The sequence below is a fragment of the Nerophis ophidion genome, linkage group LG03, assembly GCF_033978795.1.
Source record: "Nerophis ophidion isolate RoL-2023_Sa linkage group LG03, RoL_Noph_v1.0, whole genome shotgun sequence".
NCBI lineage: Eukaryota > Metazoa > Chordata > Actinopteri > Syngnathiformes > Syngnathidae > Nerophis > Nerophis ophidion.
Genome location: NC_084613.1, coordinates 20,447,732 through 20,467,022, shown reverse-complemented (window position 1 = coordinate 20,467,022; position 19,291 = coordinate 20,447,732). Strand labels below are relative to the sequence as shown.

Here is a 19,291-nt window from a genome sequence, read left to right as displayed (position 1 = left end):
ACATATATACACACATATGTATGTATAAATATGTGTATATATATGCATATATGTGTATATTTATATACACATATATGCATATATATACACATATTTACATACATATGTATATATATATATATATATATATATATATATATATATATATATATATATATATATATATATATATATATATATATATATATATATATATATATATATATATAGTGTTCATATGTGTCTAACGATAAACATTAGTCAATGAGAAAGCCAATAGAAAATATACATCCATACAAAAAGTGTTATTTTCAAATTGTAAATAAAGAGTGAAAATGCAAAAAGTACATCAAGTTTGATGTTCTAGAAGCATTGTTTTTTTCCAGGTAGTTTTGTTTTCTAAGCCAACTTGTTAGCAAGCGATTCAAAAGTTTGGGGACAGAACAAGTGTGTGTCGTATCGGAATTTGTCAAGCAATAAGGAGGACTTGGAGAGGTGTTTTGATTGGCCGATCAATGACACGCAAAAAAAACAAGCCACACACCTGCCAGCACGCTCGCACTTAACACGGAAGATGCAAAGAAATGTACAAAGCCAAAACAAAGTGAAATCATCAGTCAACGTCTCTCAGGCGCTTTACCCACAATGCACCAGCTGTGGTTCTTTCGCCTCAAGATAATGGTGAGGGGTGGAAGCCTCAGTTTCTTTTAAAGTTTCTTCTACTTGGAGTTATTCCCACTTGCACTTAATCAACCCTCACCTGATGATTCGTAGACCTTGACCTGTTCTATTAGCTTAGCGGCGGCTAATTGTTTCCCTGGAAGGCTCCCTGCGCCGCGGAGGATGCCGCGCCGGCGGCGGCGGTTTGGAATGTTTTGTTGGTGAAGATGCCCTGCGAGAACTCCTGCTGGGCCTTCGTGAAGCTGGCGCCGGTCCGGCGGTACATGCCGTGGACCTGCACAGGTGCACCAATGACAATTTTAGCTGGCAGTATATGTGAAATAAAATATTTCAGTCTAAAACATCATCCGTAAAATTTGTTAAAAAGCTGGCATGCTAAAAATTAACATGCGTCGAGTAGTATGAGCTAGCATGCGAACATTAGCATGCTGACAGTTAACCTGTGAAATAAAATGTTTGACACTGAGGCTCATGCTTGCAAAATTAGCTAAAAAGCTAGCATGTTTAAAGTTAACATATGTTAGGTACAAAAATAATTGAGTAAGGCATATCGCAAAAAAAAAAAAAAAAAACGCTAGCATGCTAACATTAGGATGCCAACAATTATACAGTGGGGCAAAAAAGTATTTAGTCAGCCACTGATTGTGCAAGTTCTCCCACTTAAAATGATGACAGAGGTCTGTAATTTTCATCATAGGTACACTTCAACTGTGAGAGACAGAATGTGGGAAAAAAAATCCAGGAATTCACATTGTAGGAATTTTAAAGAATTTATTTGTAAATTATGGTGGAAAACAAGTATTTGGTCAACCATTCAAAGCTCTCACTGATGGAAGGAGGTTTTGGCTCAAAATCTCACGATACATGGCCCCATTCATTCTTTCCTTAACACGGATCAATCGTCCTGTCTCCTTAGCAGAAAAACAGCCCCAAAGCATGATGTTTCCACCCCCATCCATCACAGTAGGTATGGTGTTCTTGGGATGCAACTCAGTATTCTTCTTCCTCCAAACACGATGAGTTGAGTTTATACCAAAATGGATACATGGATGATACAGCAGAGGATTGGGAGAATGTCATGTGGTCAGATGAAACCAAAATAGAACTTTTTGGTATAAACTCAACTCGTCATGTTTGGAGGAAGAAGAATACTGAGTTGCATCCCAAGAACACCACACCTACTGTGAAGCATGGGGGTGGAAACATCATGCTTTGGGGCTGTTTTTCTGCTAAGGGGACAGGACGATTGATCCGTGTTAAGGAAAGAATAAATGGGGCCATGTATCCTGAGATTTTGAGCCAAAACCTCCTTCCATCAGTGAGAGCTTTAAAATTCCTACCATGTGAACTCCCTGATTTTTTTTTTCACATTCTGTCTCTCACAGTTGAAGTGTACCTATGATGAAAATTACAGACCTCTGTCATCATTTTAAGTGGGAGAACTTGCACAATCGGTAGCTGACTAAATACCTTTTTGCCCCACTGTATGTGTCAATTAAGAAAATATTTGACTCTGAGGTGTATGTCTACAAAATAAGCTAGAAAAGCTAGCTTGCTAACGTTAACAATGATCATGCATCAAGTAACAAAATACTTAAAAAGTGTATCCCTGCAAAATAAGCTAAAAATCCTAGCAGCCGAACATTAGCATGCTAACAACTAACGTGCATAAAGTATTAAAACATTACATTCTGAGGTGTATCTCTGCAAAATTTAGCTAAAAAAGCTATTGTGCTAACATACACATGCAAAAAATTAACATATGAAATAAAATATTTGACCCTTACTCTCCATTAAAAAGTGGTCGAAAAAAAGGTTGGAATCAGTGGTATTTGGACCGTTGAAAATTGTCTAAGGTGAGTGGAATGTGTTGAAAGTGGAATGCTTCGAATTTGGTAAGTGTATTTTAAAAAAAAGGACCGAAAAATAATTTGCATAGTCAGTGTTAACACAATAAATGAGTATGAACCAGGAGGTCTGTGGTCAGGCACTGCACACTTACCAGCTTGAGGAGGACGACAGAGACCACTGCACAGATGGTGAAGATGATGGCCACGATGATCATGATGGCGCCCACTGCCTTGTTGCCAGCGATGACCGAGAAGGCGGCGATCCAACCGCTGCGGCAGACACATGGTTAAAATTTCACGTTTGGGAGTATTGTGGGGTAACAACCTTATTTGCTCATCTGTGACAAGACATTAGCCAACAGTTAACATGCGCAAAGTGACCTGATATGTGTAGCCCTGAAAAATAAGCTAAAAAACATGCGTCAAGTAGCAAAATGAGTTTAAATGTTAACAATAGCATGCTTAAACTTAACGTATGGAACAAAGTGTTTGAACTTGATGCGTATTTGCTTAAAAGCTAGCATGCCAACAGCTAACATATGTGAGGTACCCAAATATTTGACTTGTGTTGTTTCCCTAGAAAATAATATTAAAAAAAAAAGCAAGCATGCTAATGTTAACTTGCTAAAAGTTATGCGTAGATTAACATTTTTGATTCCTGCAAAAGTTGCTAAAAAGCCAGCATGCTAATCGTCAACATACATAAAGTAACAAGATATTTCACTGGGTTGTATCCTTGCAAAATAAGTTAAAAAGCTGTCATGCTAACATTAGCATTCTACCAATTACCCTGCGTCAACTAATAAAATATTTGACTCTGAGGTGAGCTAAAAAAAGCTAACATGCTAATGTAAACATGCTAAAAGTTAACGTGTGAAACAAAATGTTTGAACTTGAGGCGTATGCCTACAATATTAGCTAAAAAGCTAGCATGCTAACAGTTAACATATGTGAAGTACCAAAATATTTGGTCGAGTTGTTATCTCTGCAAAATAATCTTTAAAAAAAACTAACATGCTAAAAGTTAACATGCATAAAGTAAAATATTTTACTTCCTGCAAAAGTTGCTAAAAAGCTAGCATGCTAATCGTCAACATACATGAAGTAACAAGATATTTCACTGAGTTGTATCCTTGCAAAATAAGTTAAAAAAGCTGTCATGCTAACATTAGCATTCTACCAATTACCGTGCGTCAACTAATAAAATATTTGACTCTGAGGTGTATCCTGAAAGATGAGCTAAAAAAAGCTAACATGCTAACGTAAACATGCTAAAAGTAAACGTGTAAAACAAAATGTTTGAACTTGGTGTATGCCTACAATATTGGCTAAAAAGCTAGCATGCTAACAGTTAACATATGTAAGGTACCAAAATATTTGGTCGAGTTATCTCTGCAAAATAATCTTTAAAAAAAAGCTAACATGCTAATGTTAACATGCATAAAGTAAAATATTTGACTTCCTGCAAAAGTTGTTAAAAAGCTAGCATGCTAATCATCAACATACATAAAGTAACAAGATATTTCACTGAGTTGTATCCATGCAGAATAGGGAAAAAAAGCTAGCATGCCAAGCTACCAATTAATATGTGTCAAGTAATAAAATATTTGACTCCCAGGTGTATCCCAGACAGATGAGCTAAAAAAAAAAAGCCAGTATGCTCATGTTAACATGCGTTAAGTAAAATATTTGACTCCAGCAAAAGTTGCTAAAAAGCTAGCATGCTAATAGTCAACATACATAAATTAACATAATATTTGACTGAGTTGTATCCCTTCAAAATAATTTTAAAAAGCTGGTAATGCAAATGTTAGCATGCTACCAGTTAACATGTGTCATGTAATAAAATACTTGACTCTGAGGTGTATCCCTGAAAGAGGAGCTAACGTAAACATGCTAAAATTTAACAGAAACAATAATCTAAAAATAATTATTGCAATAATAGTGTGTGTGTGTGTATATATATATATATATATATACACACATATATATATATAACCGATAGAAACTAAGTTCGATAAAACGTTCCATTTTTTTCCCTTTGTCGGAATAGACTGGAAGGTTGGTTGCATGAACAGAGGCACTCAGAAGTGAACACAGATCAGTGGGAGTGACAAACAGTATTAACTATCATTTTTGGTTGTGCCATCTTGTTGTCTGGCGGTTGATTCTTTGCATGGAGTGAGAAGAGAAAGTCAAAATGAAGAAATTCTGGATAAAAGAGGAAAAGTCACCAGGACAGTATGGTAGTTTTGGGGATTTTTTTCAAAAAGACCGTAGTCAGACCAATGTGGTCTGTAAATGATGCAAGGCGATCGTACCCACCAGACTACCAATACCACACCAGCCACACTCAACCCATGAAACCACGCAAACAATGTAAACCATGGGCACCTACACTTTTTCTGCAGGCGAGCTACTTTTCAATTGACCAAATCGAGGGGGATATACCTCATTCATATAAATCATTTATATTTATTTATTTATGAAAGAGACGTTTTTGTTAAGTTAAATGTGTTTAATGATCATACAAGCATGTGTAACACATTTAGCGGGGCAAAAAAGTATTTAGTCAGCCACCGATTGTGCAAGTTCTCCCACTTAAAATGATGACAGAGGTCTGTAATTTTCATCATAGGTACACTTCAACTGTGAGGGACAGAATGTGAAAAATAAATCCAGGATCTCACATTGTAAGAATTTTAAAGACTTTATTTGTAAATTATGGTGGAAAATAAGTATTTGGTCAACCATTCAAAGCTCTCACTGATGGAAGGAGGTTTTGGCTCAAAATCTCACGATACATGGCCCCATTCATTCTTTCCTTAACACGGATCAATCGTCCTGTCCCCTTAGCAGAAAAACAGCCCCAAAGCATGATGTTTCCACCCCCATGCTTCACAGTAGGTATGGTGTTCTTGGGATGCAACTCAGTATTCTTCTTCCTCCAAACACGACGAGTTGAGTTTATACCAAAATGGATACATGGATGATACAGCAGAGGATTGGGAGAATGTCATGTGGTCAGATGAAACCAAAATAGAACTTTTTGGTACAAACTCAACTTGTCGTGTTTGGAGGAAGAAGAATACTGAGTTGCATCCCAAGAACACCACACCTACTGTGAAGCATGGGGGTGGATATATATATAATAATATATAATATATAATAATATATATAAGAGCGAATACTGAGGAACACTTTAGTATTAACGCATTAGCGTGTTTAGGTATTAGCCGTGAGCTAACTTCGACGAGCAATCCATTTATGTCGCCATTGCTCGGCTCCAAGTTCCAAGTTTACAGCAAGCGTCAAGTCACACCGACCTCACTCTCTCAACTCCCGTTTTCTCCAAAGTCTCACCCTTCTTTCGTGTTCAAGCAGTAGTTCATCCTCCGAATATTTAGCTTAAAAAAAACATGGTCGTGAATCCTCATTTGTTCAATAATAGACGTCTTTGTTGTCTGCCTTGATTACAACACATTGATGTGTTTGGTTCCGGAAATAGGAACATACATTTGTTGCCGGAAGTGCGTTGTTATGGAAATGGATGCTTAAAATGACCAAATTACGGTATACATTGTACAAAACCAGTGAAGTTGGCACGTTATGTAATTCGTAAATAAAAACAGAATACAATGATTTGCAAATCCCCTTTCAAATTATATTCAATTGAATAGACTGCAAAGACAAGATATTTAATGTTCGAACTGAGAAACTACATTTTTTGGGGGAAAATAATCATTAACTTAGAATTTAATGGCAGCAACACGTTTTTAAAACTGTGTTACATGGCCTTTCCTTTTAACGACACTCAGTAAACGTTTGGGAACTAAGGACACCAATTTTTGAAGGTTTTCAGGTGGAATTCTTTCCCATTTTTGCTTTGTTTACAGCTTAAGTTGTTCAACAGTCCGCGGGGTCTCCGTTGTGGTATTTTACGCTTCATATTGCGCAACAGTTTTTCAATGGGAGAAAGGTCCGGACTACAGGCATCTAGTACCCGCACTCTTTTAAAATGAAGACGCGCTGTTGTAACATGTGGCTTGGCATTGTCTTGCTGAAATAAGCAGGGGCGTCCATTAATAAGACGTTGCTTGGATGGCAACATATGTAGCTACAAAACTTGAATGTACCTTTCAGCATTAATGGTGCCTTCACAGATGTGTAAGTTATTCATGCCTTGGGCACTATTACACCCCCATAGCTTCACAGATGCTGGCTTTTGAACTTCGCGCCGATAACAATCCGGGTGGTTCTTTTCCTTTTTGTTCCAGAGGACATGACTTCCACAGTTTCCAAAACAATTTAAATGTGGACTCATCAGACCACTTAACACTTTTCCACTTTGCATCAGTCCAGCCAGCGACCTTTTTGGATGTTGTTGATAAATGGCATTTGCTTTGCAAAGTAGAGTTTTACCTTGCACTTACAGATGTAGCGACCAACTGTAGTTACTGACAGTGGTTTTCTGAAGTGTTCCTGAGCCCTTGTGGTGATATCCTTTACACACTTATATGTTGCTTTTTGATGCAGTACCGCCTGAGGGATCGAAGGTCCGTGATATCATCGCTTATGTGCAGTGATTTCTCCAGATTCTCTGAACCTTTTGATGATATCATGGACGGTAGATGAAGAAATCTCTAAATTCCTTGCAATAGCTCGTTGAGAAATGTTGTTCTTAAACTGATCGACAATTTGCTCACGCCTTTGTTCACAAAGTGGTGACTCTCGCCCCTGGTTTGTTCATCAAAGCTACTTTTACACCCAATCATGGCACCCACTTGTTCCCAATTAGTGGGATGTTCCAAATAAGTGTGTGATGAGCATTCCTCAACTTTCTCCGTCTTTTCTCAGTCACTTGTGCCAGCTTTTTTGAAACATGATGCAGCCATCAAATTCCAAATAAGCTAATATTTGCAAAAAATAAAGTTTTCCAGTTTGAACGTTAAGTATCTTGTCTTTGCAGTCTATTCAAATGAATAAAGGCTAAAAGGATTTGCAAATCATTTTATTCTGTTTTTATTTACCATTTACACAACGTGCCAACTTCACTGGTTTTGGGTTTTGTACATATTACATATTGTTATAAACGTGTCTTGTGTCTTTTACTACATTATATATATATATATATATATTAGGGGTGGGCAAATTAATGCGTTAAGAGTTAACTCATCAATCTATTAACGCCGACAATTATTTCATCGCGCATTTGCGTATGTTGTTTACATACTTTTATTTTGTCAACGCCTTTTCTTATAAAGATGGCGGCGCCCGGACGGGCTTCGGCGTGGAGGGGCTCTTGGTAAAGATGGAACATTTGGCAAAATACCGGACAATTCTGCAAATTTCATGGCTTGCTTACAGCGTGGTCACTCCGGGATCACTTATGACCGCCAGACAATTCTGAATGTGGATGGATCGGGCCGTTTTGAACTGAATGACGTGTGCTTGCTAGACCGGCTAGCTAGCATGGGAATACTTTGCCGGCTACATCCAGCGGCCTGTGAAGCAGCGGAGTATATGTGTTGTCTGTCTATTTATCAATAATGCAGACGAGGAGTGTTGGCTGAGTTCTTAACGTTTGCTTTCAGAGCGTGCATATCACAACATAGAAGATGCCGTCATGGCGACACAACCTATACCGGGCTACCGCGCATGCTCGTCACTCCTGTTGCATGCTGGGTAGGGTAGTTCTTTTTCCCCCTGGCTCATAACATCACAATATAGTACCATGTATATGATGCGTTCAGTTTATCAAAGCACCAAGCAAACAATCGGAAAATTCCCATCATATCAATTCCTAGATATGGTCGTAATTATTTTAAGTGCACTACGCAGAATAAACACAACATTATTAATATTGTTACAACAGATAATTTGATCAAAAATTCCCTAAAACAGCCCACTACCTATAATATAGGTTTTTTAAACATAAGATCCCTGATAAAAAAAAATGTTCCTGCTGTTTCCTCAGAAATTACCTGTTCGGATGTTATGATTGTGGCTCAGAGATTTGTATGTAGATTATATTTATTTTCCATAACAAACAGGTTAACTTAAATACCCTGGCAGTGCAAATAAGCTTAAATTTTTGCATTTACATTTTTTGAGTTGTTTTTCATAAAGTATGCTATTTAACTGCTACTGTTTAACAAGGACTGATTTAAATTATGTTTGCACAACAAATGCTTTGGCGCTTTTGTTCATGTGGGAGAATATTCCAATAAAGGTGCACAACACACTACTTTTGAATTCATTATTGGGCTTTGCATATACAATGCAGTTAATCGCGATTAATCGGAGAAAAAGTGCGATTTACTTCGATTAACATTTTTAATCGTTGCCCAGCCCTAATATATATATATATATATGCAGTGTGTATATAAAACATTGATGGAGGGATTTGAAGTTGTTTTAGCGGCTTTCACGGCTACAACGGTGACTCACATTAGCCGTTTATCATCCATAAAATCCTAAAAAAATACATGTGTGTTCTTGTCCCTCATAAGAATTGTGAACTATAGGCAAAATTCCCAAAAAAGTGCACTTACCCTTTAAATGTTTTCTTGTGCACACACCCACATACCCTACACCTCCTCAACCAAACACACACACACTCTTACCCAAAACCCTTTATTAGGATAATACACACGGATTGAGACCCACCTGTTGCCCCACTTAGGGATGCCCACAGACTGGATGATGAAGATGACCACTTGGCAGAAAAAGACAAAGAAGAAGAAGAAGAAGCTGAAGGAGCTGTCAGTCCTAAACAGGACACAAAGCAAACATATGTCACAATGACATTTGTCTAAACATCTTTACGTGGACACAACATGTTCTTGTTAGTAATCCAATGAATATATTAGCCATTAAAATCAGTGTTAACAATACAATTGCTCAAAAAATTATTCCTTTTCCCCGTCAACTCACTTGAAGGCCTTGTAGACGGGCCGGTACCAGCAGAGGAAGGAACAGGGTGCGAAGAGGATGAGCCAGAGGATGGAGAGGCCAAAATCCACACCGTTGGACGCAGACGTGGTGAAGAGGGCCAGACACGCCAGCATGTTGAGGAAGAGTGCCACAATATTGACTGTGGGAGGACACATGGGAGTTTGTGAGTGCAATAATCAGTGTCTCATGTAGGACAGACACAGGGGCGATGGACACATTCAAAAGCTTGTCGACGACACACTTACTGGATTGGGATGATTGTCATCACAACAAAGACAAATTGACTTGAGGGATGTGCCGATCGATCCGTTTCGGGCGATTTTCGTGAAAACGTATCTGATCGCCATAGCTGTTCCACTATGGGGATCCACTGTATCTATTATTTATTTAATCCGACTGACACGCGGCTGGTAATCTTGCCATACACTATGTGGAGCCACTCTTTGAAGCTAATAATATTCACCTACATTACGGCAAAAAAGGGATTTTTCAGTATCTTATTACCAAGTACAGTGCATGTTGCAGGCACTATTCAACCGGCGGCCCGCTAAAGCTCTTAATTTAGCCCGCCGAACAACACCCAAGTAGGCTTGACACCCAAATAGGCTTGATGAGTTGAGTTTATACCAAAATGGATACATGGATGATACAGCAGAGGATTGGGAGAATGTCATGTGGTCAGATTAAACCAAAATAGAACTTTTTGGTATAAACTCAACTCGTCGTGTTTGGAAGAAGAAGAATACTGAGTTGCATCCCAAGAACACCATACCTACTGTGAAGCATGGGGGTGGAAACATCATGCTTTGGGGCTGTTTTTCTGCTAAGGGGACAGGACGATTGATGCGTGTTAAGGAAAGAATGAATGGGGCCATTTATCGTGAGATTTTGAGCCACAACCTCCTTCCATCGGTGAGAGCTTTGAATGGTTGACCAAATACTTATTTTCCACCATAATTTACAAATAAATTCTTTAAAATTCCTACCAAGTGAATTCCTGAATTTTTTTTCCACAATCTGTCTCTCACAGTTGAAGTGTACCTATGATGAAAATTACAGACCTCTGTCATCATTTTAAGTGGGAGAACTTGCACAATCAGTGGCTGACTAAATACTTTTTTGCCCCACTGTATGCAGTACTCACCACCCTGCAGGGGGCAACAGCGAGGCATATCTGTCACAATGAAGCAGCAGTGGGTAAGAAGAAGAAGAAGATGGCCTTATTGACCTTAAAAAAAAGTCAAAATAAATTGCAAAAATCTGACTCTAACAGCCATTGGACAACAAAGCATGAATGTATTGAGATTACTGACTTTGTGATGTATTTTGTATTTGTAGTCATGTTTTTGGCTGTTTTACTACAATGATCAAAACTGGTAAATACATGTAGCGCTGAATTTGACCAGCAGAGGGCAAACAAGCTACACCTTATATTCATTGTGTTAAACCACGTGTGCAATGTTTGCTGTGTGCATTATCACTAAACCTAAGATTGTATTTATGTAACATACACAATAGACGTTATACTTTTGTCATGTTTATATTTTCAGTCTTACAAACCTAGGTAAAGGAGGACGTATGAAAAAAAAAAACTGAAGAAGAAATTTTTTTTAAAAAGGAGTATCAAACAACAAAACGTAGCTTGTGTTTTTTCATGCTGTTAACTATCTGTTGGGCTGCACATGCTGGAAACGAGTAGTGATGGCAGAATTATGAATTTATTGACAGTGCAGTGTGAATGCCAATCAATCTACTTTGTAATTAAGTAAACGGAATATAACCTGCGGAGGCCCTATATGAAGAAACATCCAAATTTTGATGTCCAGCCCCTGAAACCTTGGGCTCTTGAAACTGCGGCCCTCTTCATTATTCTAACTACTACCTAACTACTACGCAAGCTTTATTCAACACCAATACATGAATGCTTACGAAAGTTTAATAGGTGTAAATGGAACCGTGTTGCAGCAGAAAGTAAGTAGTTACTAATAGCATATTAGCAAATGGATTAATAACATTGTCACAGTCAGTACACAACATATGTAGCAGGGGGCGTGTCGATCCATAAATTAGTTTGTTGAATCCAAGGGTAGTATAAGTATATGATTGATAATATAATGATTAGGTTTTTTTTCTTTTTTTCTCATAATAATTGTTGTGTTTTCTTTGTTATTGTTTACAAACTCAATACAATACTGGACACAGGAGGACTTTGAAGGCAAAAAACATTATTTTTGCTTCTGTTCAGGTATTGTTGACTATTAACTTTGCGTTGATCAAACAATTACAGGTAACAAAAGAGCATAAAGAATTACAGAGAAACCTCGATTTACCAACGCCTCTATTTGCAACCTTTTTACTTAAACATTTATATCAAATCAAATATGCGTCTACCATGTCTCGACATCAAAAGCTTCATTCATTCATTTTTATTTCTGCTTGAAGCCATCGGGGGCTGCCATTTTGGTGACATTATTTCCTGTACACGCAGGCACGGCTATTTTGAAGTGAATTATATTTATATAGTGCTTTTTCTCTAGTGACTCAAAGCGCTTTACATAGTGAAACCCAATATCTAATTTTTACATTTAAACCAGTGTGGGTGGCACTGGGAGCATGTGGGTAAAGTGTCTTGCCCAAGGACACAACATCATTGACTAGGATGGCGGAAGCGGGAATCGAACCTGCAACCCTCAAGTTGCTGGCACGGCCGCTCTACCAAAAGAAATTTGACAGCAAGCAGCACTTCAGACTTGTTTATTTCCGAAATTGTCGTACCTTGTGCCAGTCAGAGCTGTGTGAGCTTGTCTTATAGATCAATTTGTGTGATCAGAAACGCTTTAAATGTGTCCGAACTCTCACAGACTTGCTGTGTGGCTTCAGGTTGCTACACAATCACTTGGAGTTATAGTTTTAGCTAGTTAGCTTCCAGTTTGTAGAACCTTTTATTAGCGAAGGGGAACTTGTTCCACAGCAAGTCTTTAACTGTGATGAGACCAAAAAAGATGCCACAGTAGACCGTTATTACAGTATAGGAGAAAGCACTACCGGGACACAAGCTGATGTAGGATCCCACCACTAGTTTATGATAACGCTAGCGGTGACTACGTGAAGCCACCGCTCATTTTGTTTTACACCATACCTATTTTTTTTGGTATTGAAATTCACAATAACAATGGATTTGATTAACATTTGGCTTTCTAGACACAAAGTGCTTTACAGTGAGAAGTGAAAACCCATCATTCATTGATGTCAGGAAGTGAAAGCACTCACACATCCAGAGGTAGTACATCATCTTGCACACTCTCTGGTACTCCGTGGGGATCTCCTCGGAGAAGTCCTGATAAAAACACGGCTTGATGGGGAAACTTTTAGGGAGTGGTGGCCAGTTGTTTACTTTCCCTGGCAAGACAGGAACAAGAGTCAAGTTAAAAAAATAACAGCACAATCTACTAGCTATGTCTCAACATTTTCACTTCCAATACGATACTGACTATTGAAGCCTTGAGCATTGGCCGATTCCGATATAGATCCAAATCATGTATACTTTCATTATTTTGGAGTATTACTAGGTTAATGGTAGGTATGAAAAAAAAAGGACTTTACAAAAGATTTATGCTGTCTTCAAGTTGAAGTGGGGTGGTAATTAATTTTGGCGACACCTCGTGTGACCACGGTGAACATACTTTTTCAGTTTCAAAACAGGGTAGGCATTAATATTGACTTCCTCATACATATACATTTGTAAAGAACATAATGTCAAGGCTGTCCGGAGTTTCCAATAATTATCTACAACTCTTATTTTGTTGTGATAGAATGATTGGAGCACATACTTGTTGATCACAAATAACATTCATGAAGTTTGGTTCTTTTTTGAATTCATTATGGGTCTACTGAAAATGGGACCACATCTGCTGGGTCAAAAGAATACATACAGCAATGTTAATATTTGGTTACATGTCCCTTGGCAAGTTTCACTGCAATAAGGCACTTTTGGTAGCCATCCACAAGCTTCTGGTTGAATTTTTGACCACTCCCCTTGAAAAAAATTGGAGCAGTTCATCTAAATGTGTTGGTTTTCTGACATGGACTTATTTAGTCAGCGTTGTCCACATGTTCTCAGTGGGGTTTAGGTGAGGACTTTGGGAATGCCCTTCTAAAACCTTAATTCGAGGCTGATTTAGCCATTCCTTTACCACTTTTGACGTGTGTTGGGAGTCATTATCCTGTTGGAACAACCAACTGTGCCCAAGACCCAACCTCTGGAAATCCTCCTTTTTCATTGTCCCATTTATTCTCTTTAAAGCACCATTTCCTTTGGCAGCAAAACAGACCCAGAGCTAAAATACTACCACCACCATGCTTGACGGTAGAAATGGTGTTCCTGGGCTTAAAGGCCTCACCTTTTCCCCTTCAAACATATTGCTGGGTATTGTGGCCAAACAGTTAAATTTTTGTTTAATCCGACTACACAACTTTCCTCCAGAAGATCTTATCTTTTTCCATGTGACCAGCAGCAAACTTTAGACGAGCCTTAAGGTGTCGCTTCTGAAGTAAGGGCTTCCTTCTTGCATGGTAGCCTCTAAGTCCATGGCGATGCAAAACACGCTTGACTGTGGACAATGACACCTGTGTTGCAGCAGCTTGCAATTAATTGCAGACCTGCTGGGTCTCAATTGACTCTTAATTATCCTGACCAATTTTCTCTCAACAGCAGGTGATGGCTTGCGTTTTCTTCCAGATCGTGGCAGTGACAAACTGTGCCATGCACTTTATACTTACGAACAATTGTCTACACAGTCGCTCTTGGGACCTTAAGCTGCTTTGAACTGGCTCCAAGTAACTTTCCTGATTTGTTCAAGTCAATGATTCGGTTTTTTCAGAACTGTACTGAGTTACTTTGACTTTCCCACTGTCGCTTATATAACCGAGTCTAATGACTGCATCACATGAGCTCGATTTAAAGGAGCTCGGAGAAGTCAACAGGTGTCATTAATCATAATCACTCACATGAAGTTAAGAGGCCATGCCACTAAGCTAATTTGATTTGATTGTAACTTTTCTACATCAACAACATTGATAATCTATGTTGCTGTATGTATACTTTTGACCCAGCAAATGTGATCAAATTTTTAGTAGAACCATAGTTAATTTATAAAAAGAACCAAACTTAATGAATGTTTTTTGTGACAAACAATTATTAGCTCCAATCACTCCATCACAAAAAATATGAGTTGTAGAAATTATTGGAAACTCAAGAAAACCATGACATTATGTCCTTCACAAATGTATGTAAACGTTTGACCACGGCTGTGTATATGAATCTGAACACATATACAGTATATATACACATATATACATACATATACAGTACACACTGTATATATATATATATATATATATATATATATATATATATATATATATATATATATATATATATATATATACATATACATATACACATACATACAAACCTGGTTTCCATATGAGTTGGGAAATTGTGTTAGAAGTGAATATAAACGGAATAAAATGATTTCCAAATCATTTTCAACCCATATTCAGTTGAATATGCTACAAAAACAACATAATTGATGTTCAAACTGATAAACATTTTTTTTTTGCAAATAATCATTAACTTTAGAATTTGATGCCAGCAACACGTGACAAAGTTGGGAAAGGTGGCAATAAATACTGATAAAGTTGAGGAATGCTCATCATACACTTATATGGAACATCCCACAGGTGTGCAGGCTAATTGGGAACAGGTGGGTGCCATGATTGGGTATAAAAGCAGCTTCCATGAAATGCTTAGTAATTCACAAACAAGGATGGGGTTAGGGTCACCACTTTGTAAGCAAATTGTTGAACAGTTTGAGAACAACATTTCTCGACGAGCTATTGCAAGGAATTTAAGGATTTTACCATCTACGGTCCGTAAAATCATCAAACAATTCAGAGAATCTGAAGAAACCACTGCGCGTAAGCGATGATATTACAGACTTTTGATGCTTCAGGCCGTACTGCATCAAAAACCGACATCAGTGTGTAAAGAATATCACCACATGGGCTCGAGAACACTTCAAAAAAACACTGTCAGTAACTATAGTTGGTCGCTACGTCAGTAACTACAGTTGGTCGCTACATCTGTAAGTGCAAGTTAAAACTCTACTATGCAAAGCCAAACCCATTTATCAACGATATCCTGAAACGCCGCCGGCTTGGCTGGGACTGAGCTTACCTAAGATGGACTGAAGCAAAGAGGAAAGGTGTTCTGTGGTCTGACGAGTCCACATTTCAAATATTTGGAAACAGAAGACGTGGTGTCCTCCAGAACAAAGAGGAAAATAACCATCCGGATTGTTATAGGCGCAAAGTTCAAAAGCCAGCATCTGTGATGGTATGGGGGTGTATTCGTGCCCAAGGCATGGGTAACTTACACATCTGTGAAGGCACCATTAATGCTGAATGGTCCATACAGGTTTTGGAGCAACATATGTTGTCATCCAAGCAACGTTATCATGGACTCCCTTGCTTATTTCAGCAAGACAAGTGTTACAACAGCGTGGCTTCGTAAAAAAAGAGTGCGGGTACCTTCCTGGCCCGCCTGCAGTCTAGACCTGTCTCCCATCGAAAATGGGTGGCACATTATGAAGCGTAAAATACAACAGCGGAGACCCCGGACTGATTAACGACTGTAGCTCTACATAAAACAAGAATGGGAAAGAATTCCACTTTCAAAGCTTCAACAATTAGTTTCCTCAGTTCCCAAACGTTTATTGAGTATTGTTAAAAGAAAAGGTGATGTAACACAGTGGTGAACATGCCCTTTCCCAACTACTTTGGCACATGTTGCAGCCATGAAATTCCGAGTTAATTAATATTTGCAAAAAAAAAAAAAAAATTTATGAGTTTGAACATCAAATATGTTGTCTTTGTAGTGCATTCAATTGAATATGGGTTGAAATGGATTTGCAAATCATTGTATTCCGTTTATATTTACATCTAACACAATTTCTCAACTCATATAGAAACGGGGTTTGTATTTATGTACATATATACACATACACATATAAATATATATAAATACACAAATATACCCATACATTAATATATACATATATACATGTACACAGAGGGAAGGGCGGAAGAAGGTGGCAGTGCTCATCTCTTCTGACCTGGGCCTTGATTCTTGAGCTCCTGCTCTCTGCGGTCCAGCTCAGCAGCTTTCCTCTCCAGCTCCTCCTGCTGCCTCAGCAGGTTGGCCTGTGCCGCAGTGGCAGTCGCCTGAGACCAGTGAGGGAGGGAGGAAAAGGCTTTATTGAAACAAGCAAGCTCCATTTAGATGTGGCAATGGAAGGGAGGAACATTTCAGCAGCACAGTCACAACAATGAGACATGGTTACAATTAGCAGACATATTTGGTCTTTACAGGGATATCACATGCACCATGCAATGGATATTTCATTGCAGACTAAAAGAAACGGTAGCATTAACCTCAGCATCCTCTTCCAATTATTATTATTTTCCTTTTTGTTTTTTGAACACTTTATCTACAAAATGTTAATGTTAGTACTTCACTTATTATTTTATTTAACTGTAAAAAACTTAGTGTGTCCCAATTATAGTATAATTTACTTGTGGTGCGCGGCCAAAAGTAAACAATAATTAAAAATTCAAAAAAAAAGTTTGATAAATAATTTTAAAATAAAAAAAAGTGTTGTTTTTTCCATTATAGTCATTATAAATAAATAGATACAAGATTTTGCAATACAGTAAGTAACATTTCCACTTCCAGGTGACATATGTGCTTCCATCTCCTGCAATCATGTTCCACAGAACATCGACTAAGTAATTTGTTTTGAAATTAGGAGTTTGACATCTGAGAGCAACAGGCCTCTGTAGTTAATCAGCACACACACACAGTGTGCGTACAAAGTTAGTGGTCAGTATTAGTTTCTACAGTTTGGTGAAAATATTCCTGTAAGTATAAACACAGTGCACTTGCTATTTTATGTAAATTTTGTTCCGTTAAAATGTCCTTTCATTAACGTTCGTGCAAGTTCGCTCTGCTAATTTTTATTAGCCTGTCAATTAGCTGGTCCATTGTATGTTAGCATCAAGCTAGCGGAAGTGAGCCAACCTTCATTCTGTATGAATGTATTCTCTTTGCAATTTATACCAAACTGCGTTATCAATTTAACATGATTGCTACACATACAGTGCACTTCTTACGTATATTTTTGTACTTTATTTGTGTGCTTAGTTTTAACAGTAACTTTATTTAGGGGACTATCAATAAACAACAAAGTTGTTTTTTTCATCTCTAATTTAAAATACTTTTTATAAATTTGTCAAAATAAATCCCAACATTCAAGGAGGGCTAAATAAAATAGGTTAATAAAACAGGGGTGTACAAAGTGCAGGCTGTGTTACATTGTAATAATAGAGGATGTTTCTGCATTCCCCACAATGGATTGCCTTTGGCCATATTAGAACACAATGTCTACTGGGGTTATACAGATAAAAACAAACATCACAAACCAAGCGATCATAACTTTCTAGACTTATAATGTTGAAAAATTAGGTAGTTCACAAAGTCCGAGTATGAGACAGCACTGACTATGTCTTGGTCTCTGTTCCACTCAGACTTGTCGATCTTGTAGGGATCCTTGCATCCAATTACGGCGGTTTTCTCCTCACGAAAAAGGGACTTCTTATCCAATGACTGACGGTATTTCTCCATCTTAACACAGCTGGTGCAGTGTTATTTTCCACGGAATATTTCGGAAATATTACTTGTAGCGCTTTTGTGGACGATGATGCTAGCCTTTCAATTTGGCTTCTGGCAATGCATTGTAAGATACTTCCGCCAAAAACGATACAGTACGGATGCAACGATAAACCGCAGTCCAATTTTTAATTGTTAATAACACAGTTTTGAATTAAAATTATCGTAAAACCGTGATTGACAACTCTTTGATTAAGTCATGTATCAGAAGATCAAGCTACTGCGCGCTAGCTTAGATGATGGAATGAAAACAAGAAGCATTAATGTCTTTCTCCATAAAAAGGACGGCATTCTCCAATCTAAACTCGTGTAAACACCTTATTGTCTGACCAACTAAGATATTAAATTTTGCAAGTTTAACTTACAAACTGTACTCTCTTAGACAGAGAGATTGTACTCGTAGCAATATGACAACAGGAAGTGAATTTGCGTGACATCACAAAAATAGATTTTAAAACATACTTTTTCTGCCAATAAAGTTTATTGTGTGGCTATTTATTTATTCATACTGTGATAAAAAGAAACAGGGTTATTTTGGTGACAACAACATTTTTATATCGTTATATTTCTAATATAACAAACGAATATACCTGTATGTTAAAACGACTTACACAATTTATTTATTTTTTTAAATAGATGAATAGATTTGTTTTGCCTTTTTTTTAAGAAAATATATGCATTAACGCTAATTATGCAAACTATATGATGACGTCATATTGACACCGCCTCGGCCGCGGCCACACTGCCACAAGTATAATGGCAACCTGGCCCACGTTAAACCCAGCAAGTTTTGAACATGGAAAGTTGAGAACCCGTCCTTTTCAATATTTCAGTACTTTAATGTGACTTTTTAAGCATGTTCAAAATAAAGTCAATCATTACCATCCATGCGTAACATGTTTTTGTGTGGTAAAATGGTCATATGCAATGTCTCCAAAGCAAGAGTGACAAGGATGTTTGATACATATAAAAAAAAGTTGTATAAAAGTACTGTGTAAACTGAGCATCCTCAAGGTAATATGATGCTACCTCGGGA

General features: G+C 37.8%; 1 protein-coding gene across 1 annotated transcript in view; it reads right to left on the bottom strand.

Moving 5' to 3' along the window:
• Positions 1–188: 188 nt before the first annotated feature.
• The window catches only part of scamp2 (secretory carrier membrane protein 2), a 31,326-nt gene continuing 12,223 nt past the window's right edge, over positions 189–19,291 (bottom strand). The window contains exons 4-9 of the mRNA XM_061894546.1: positions 16,643–16,751; positions 12,738–12,866; positions 9,447–9,606; positions 9,180–9,281; positions 2,663–2,780; positions 189–934 (exon numbers count right to left, since the gene is read on the bottom strand). Of these exons, the coding sequence (XP_061750530.1) occupies positions 785–934; positions 2,663–2,780; positions 9,180–9,281; positions 9,447–9,606; positions 12,738–12,866; positions 16,643–16,751 (768 nt within the window). The 3' untranslated portion in view covers positions 189–784. The remainder of the gene's footprint in view (positions 935–2,662; positions 2,781–9,179; positions 9,282–9,446; positions 9,607–12,737; positions 12,867–16,642; positions 16,752–19,291) is intronic.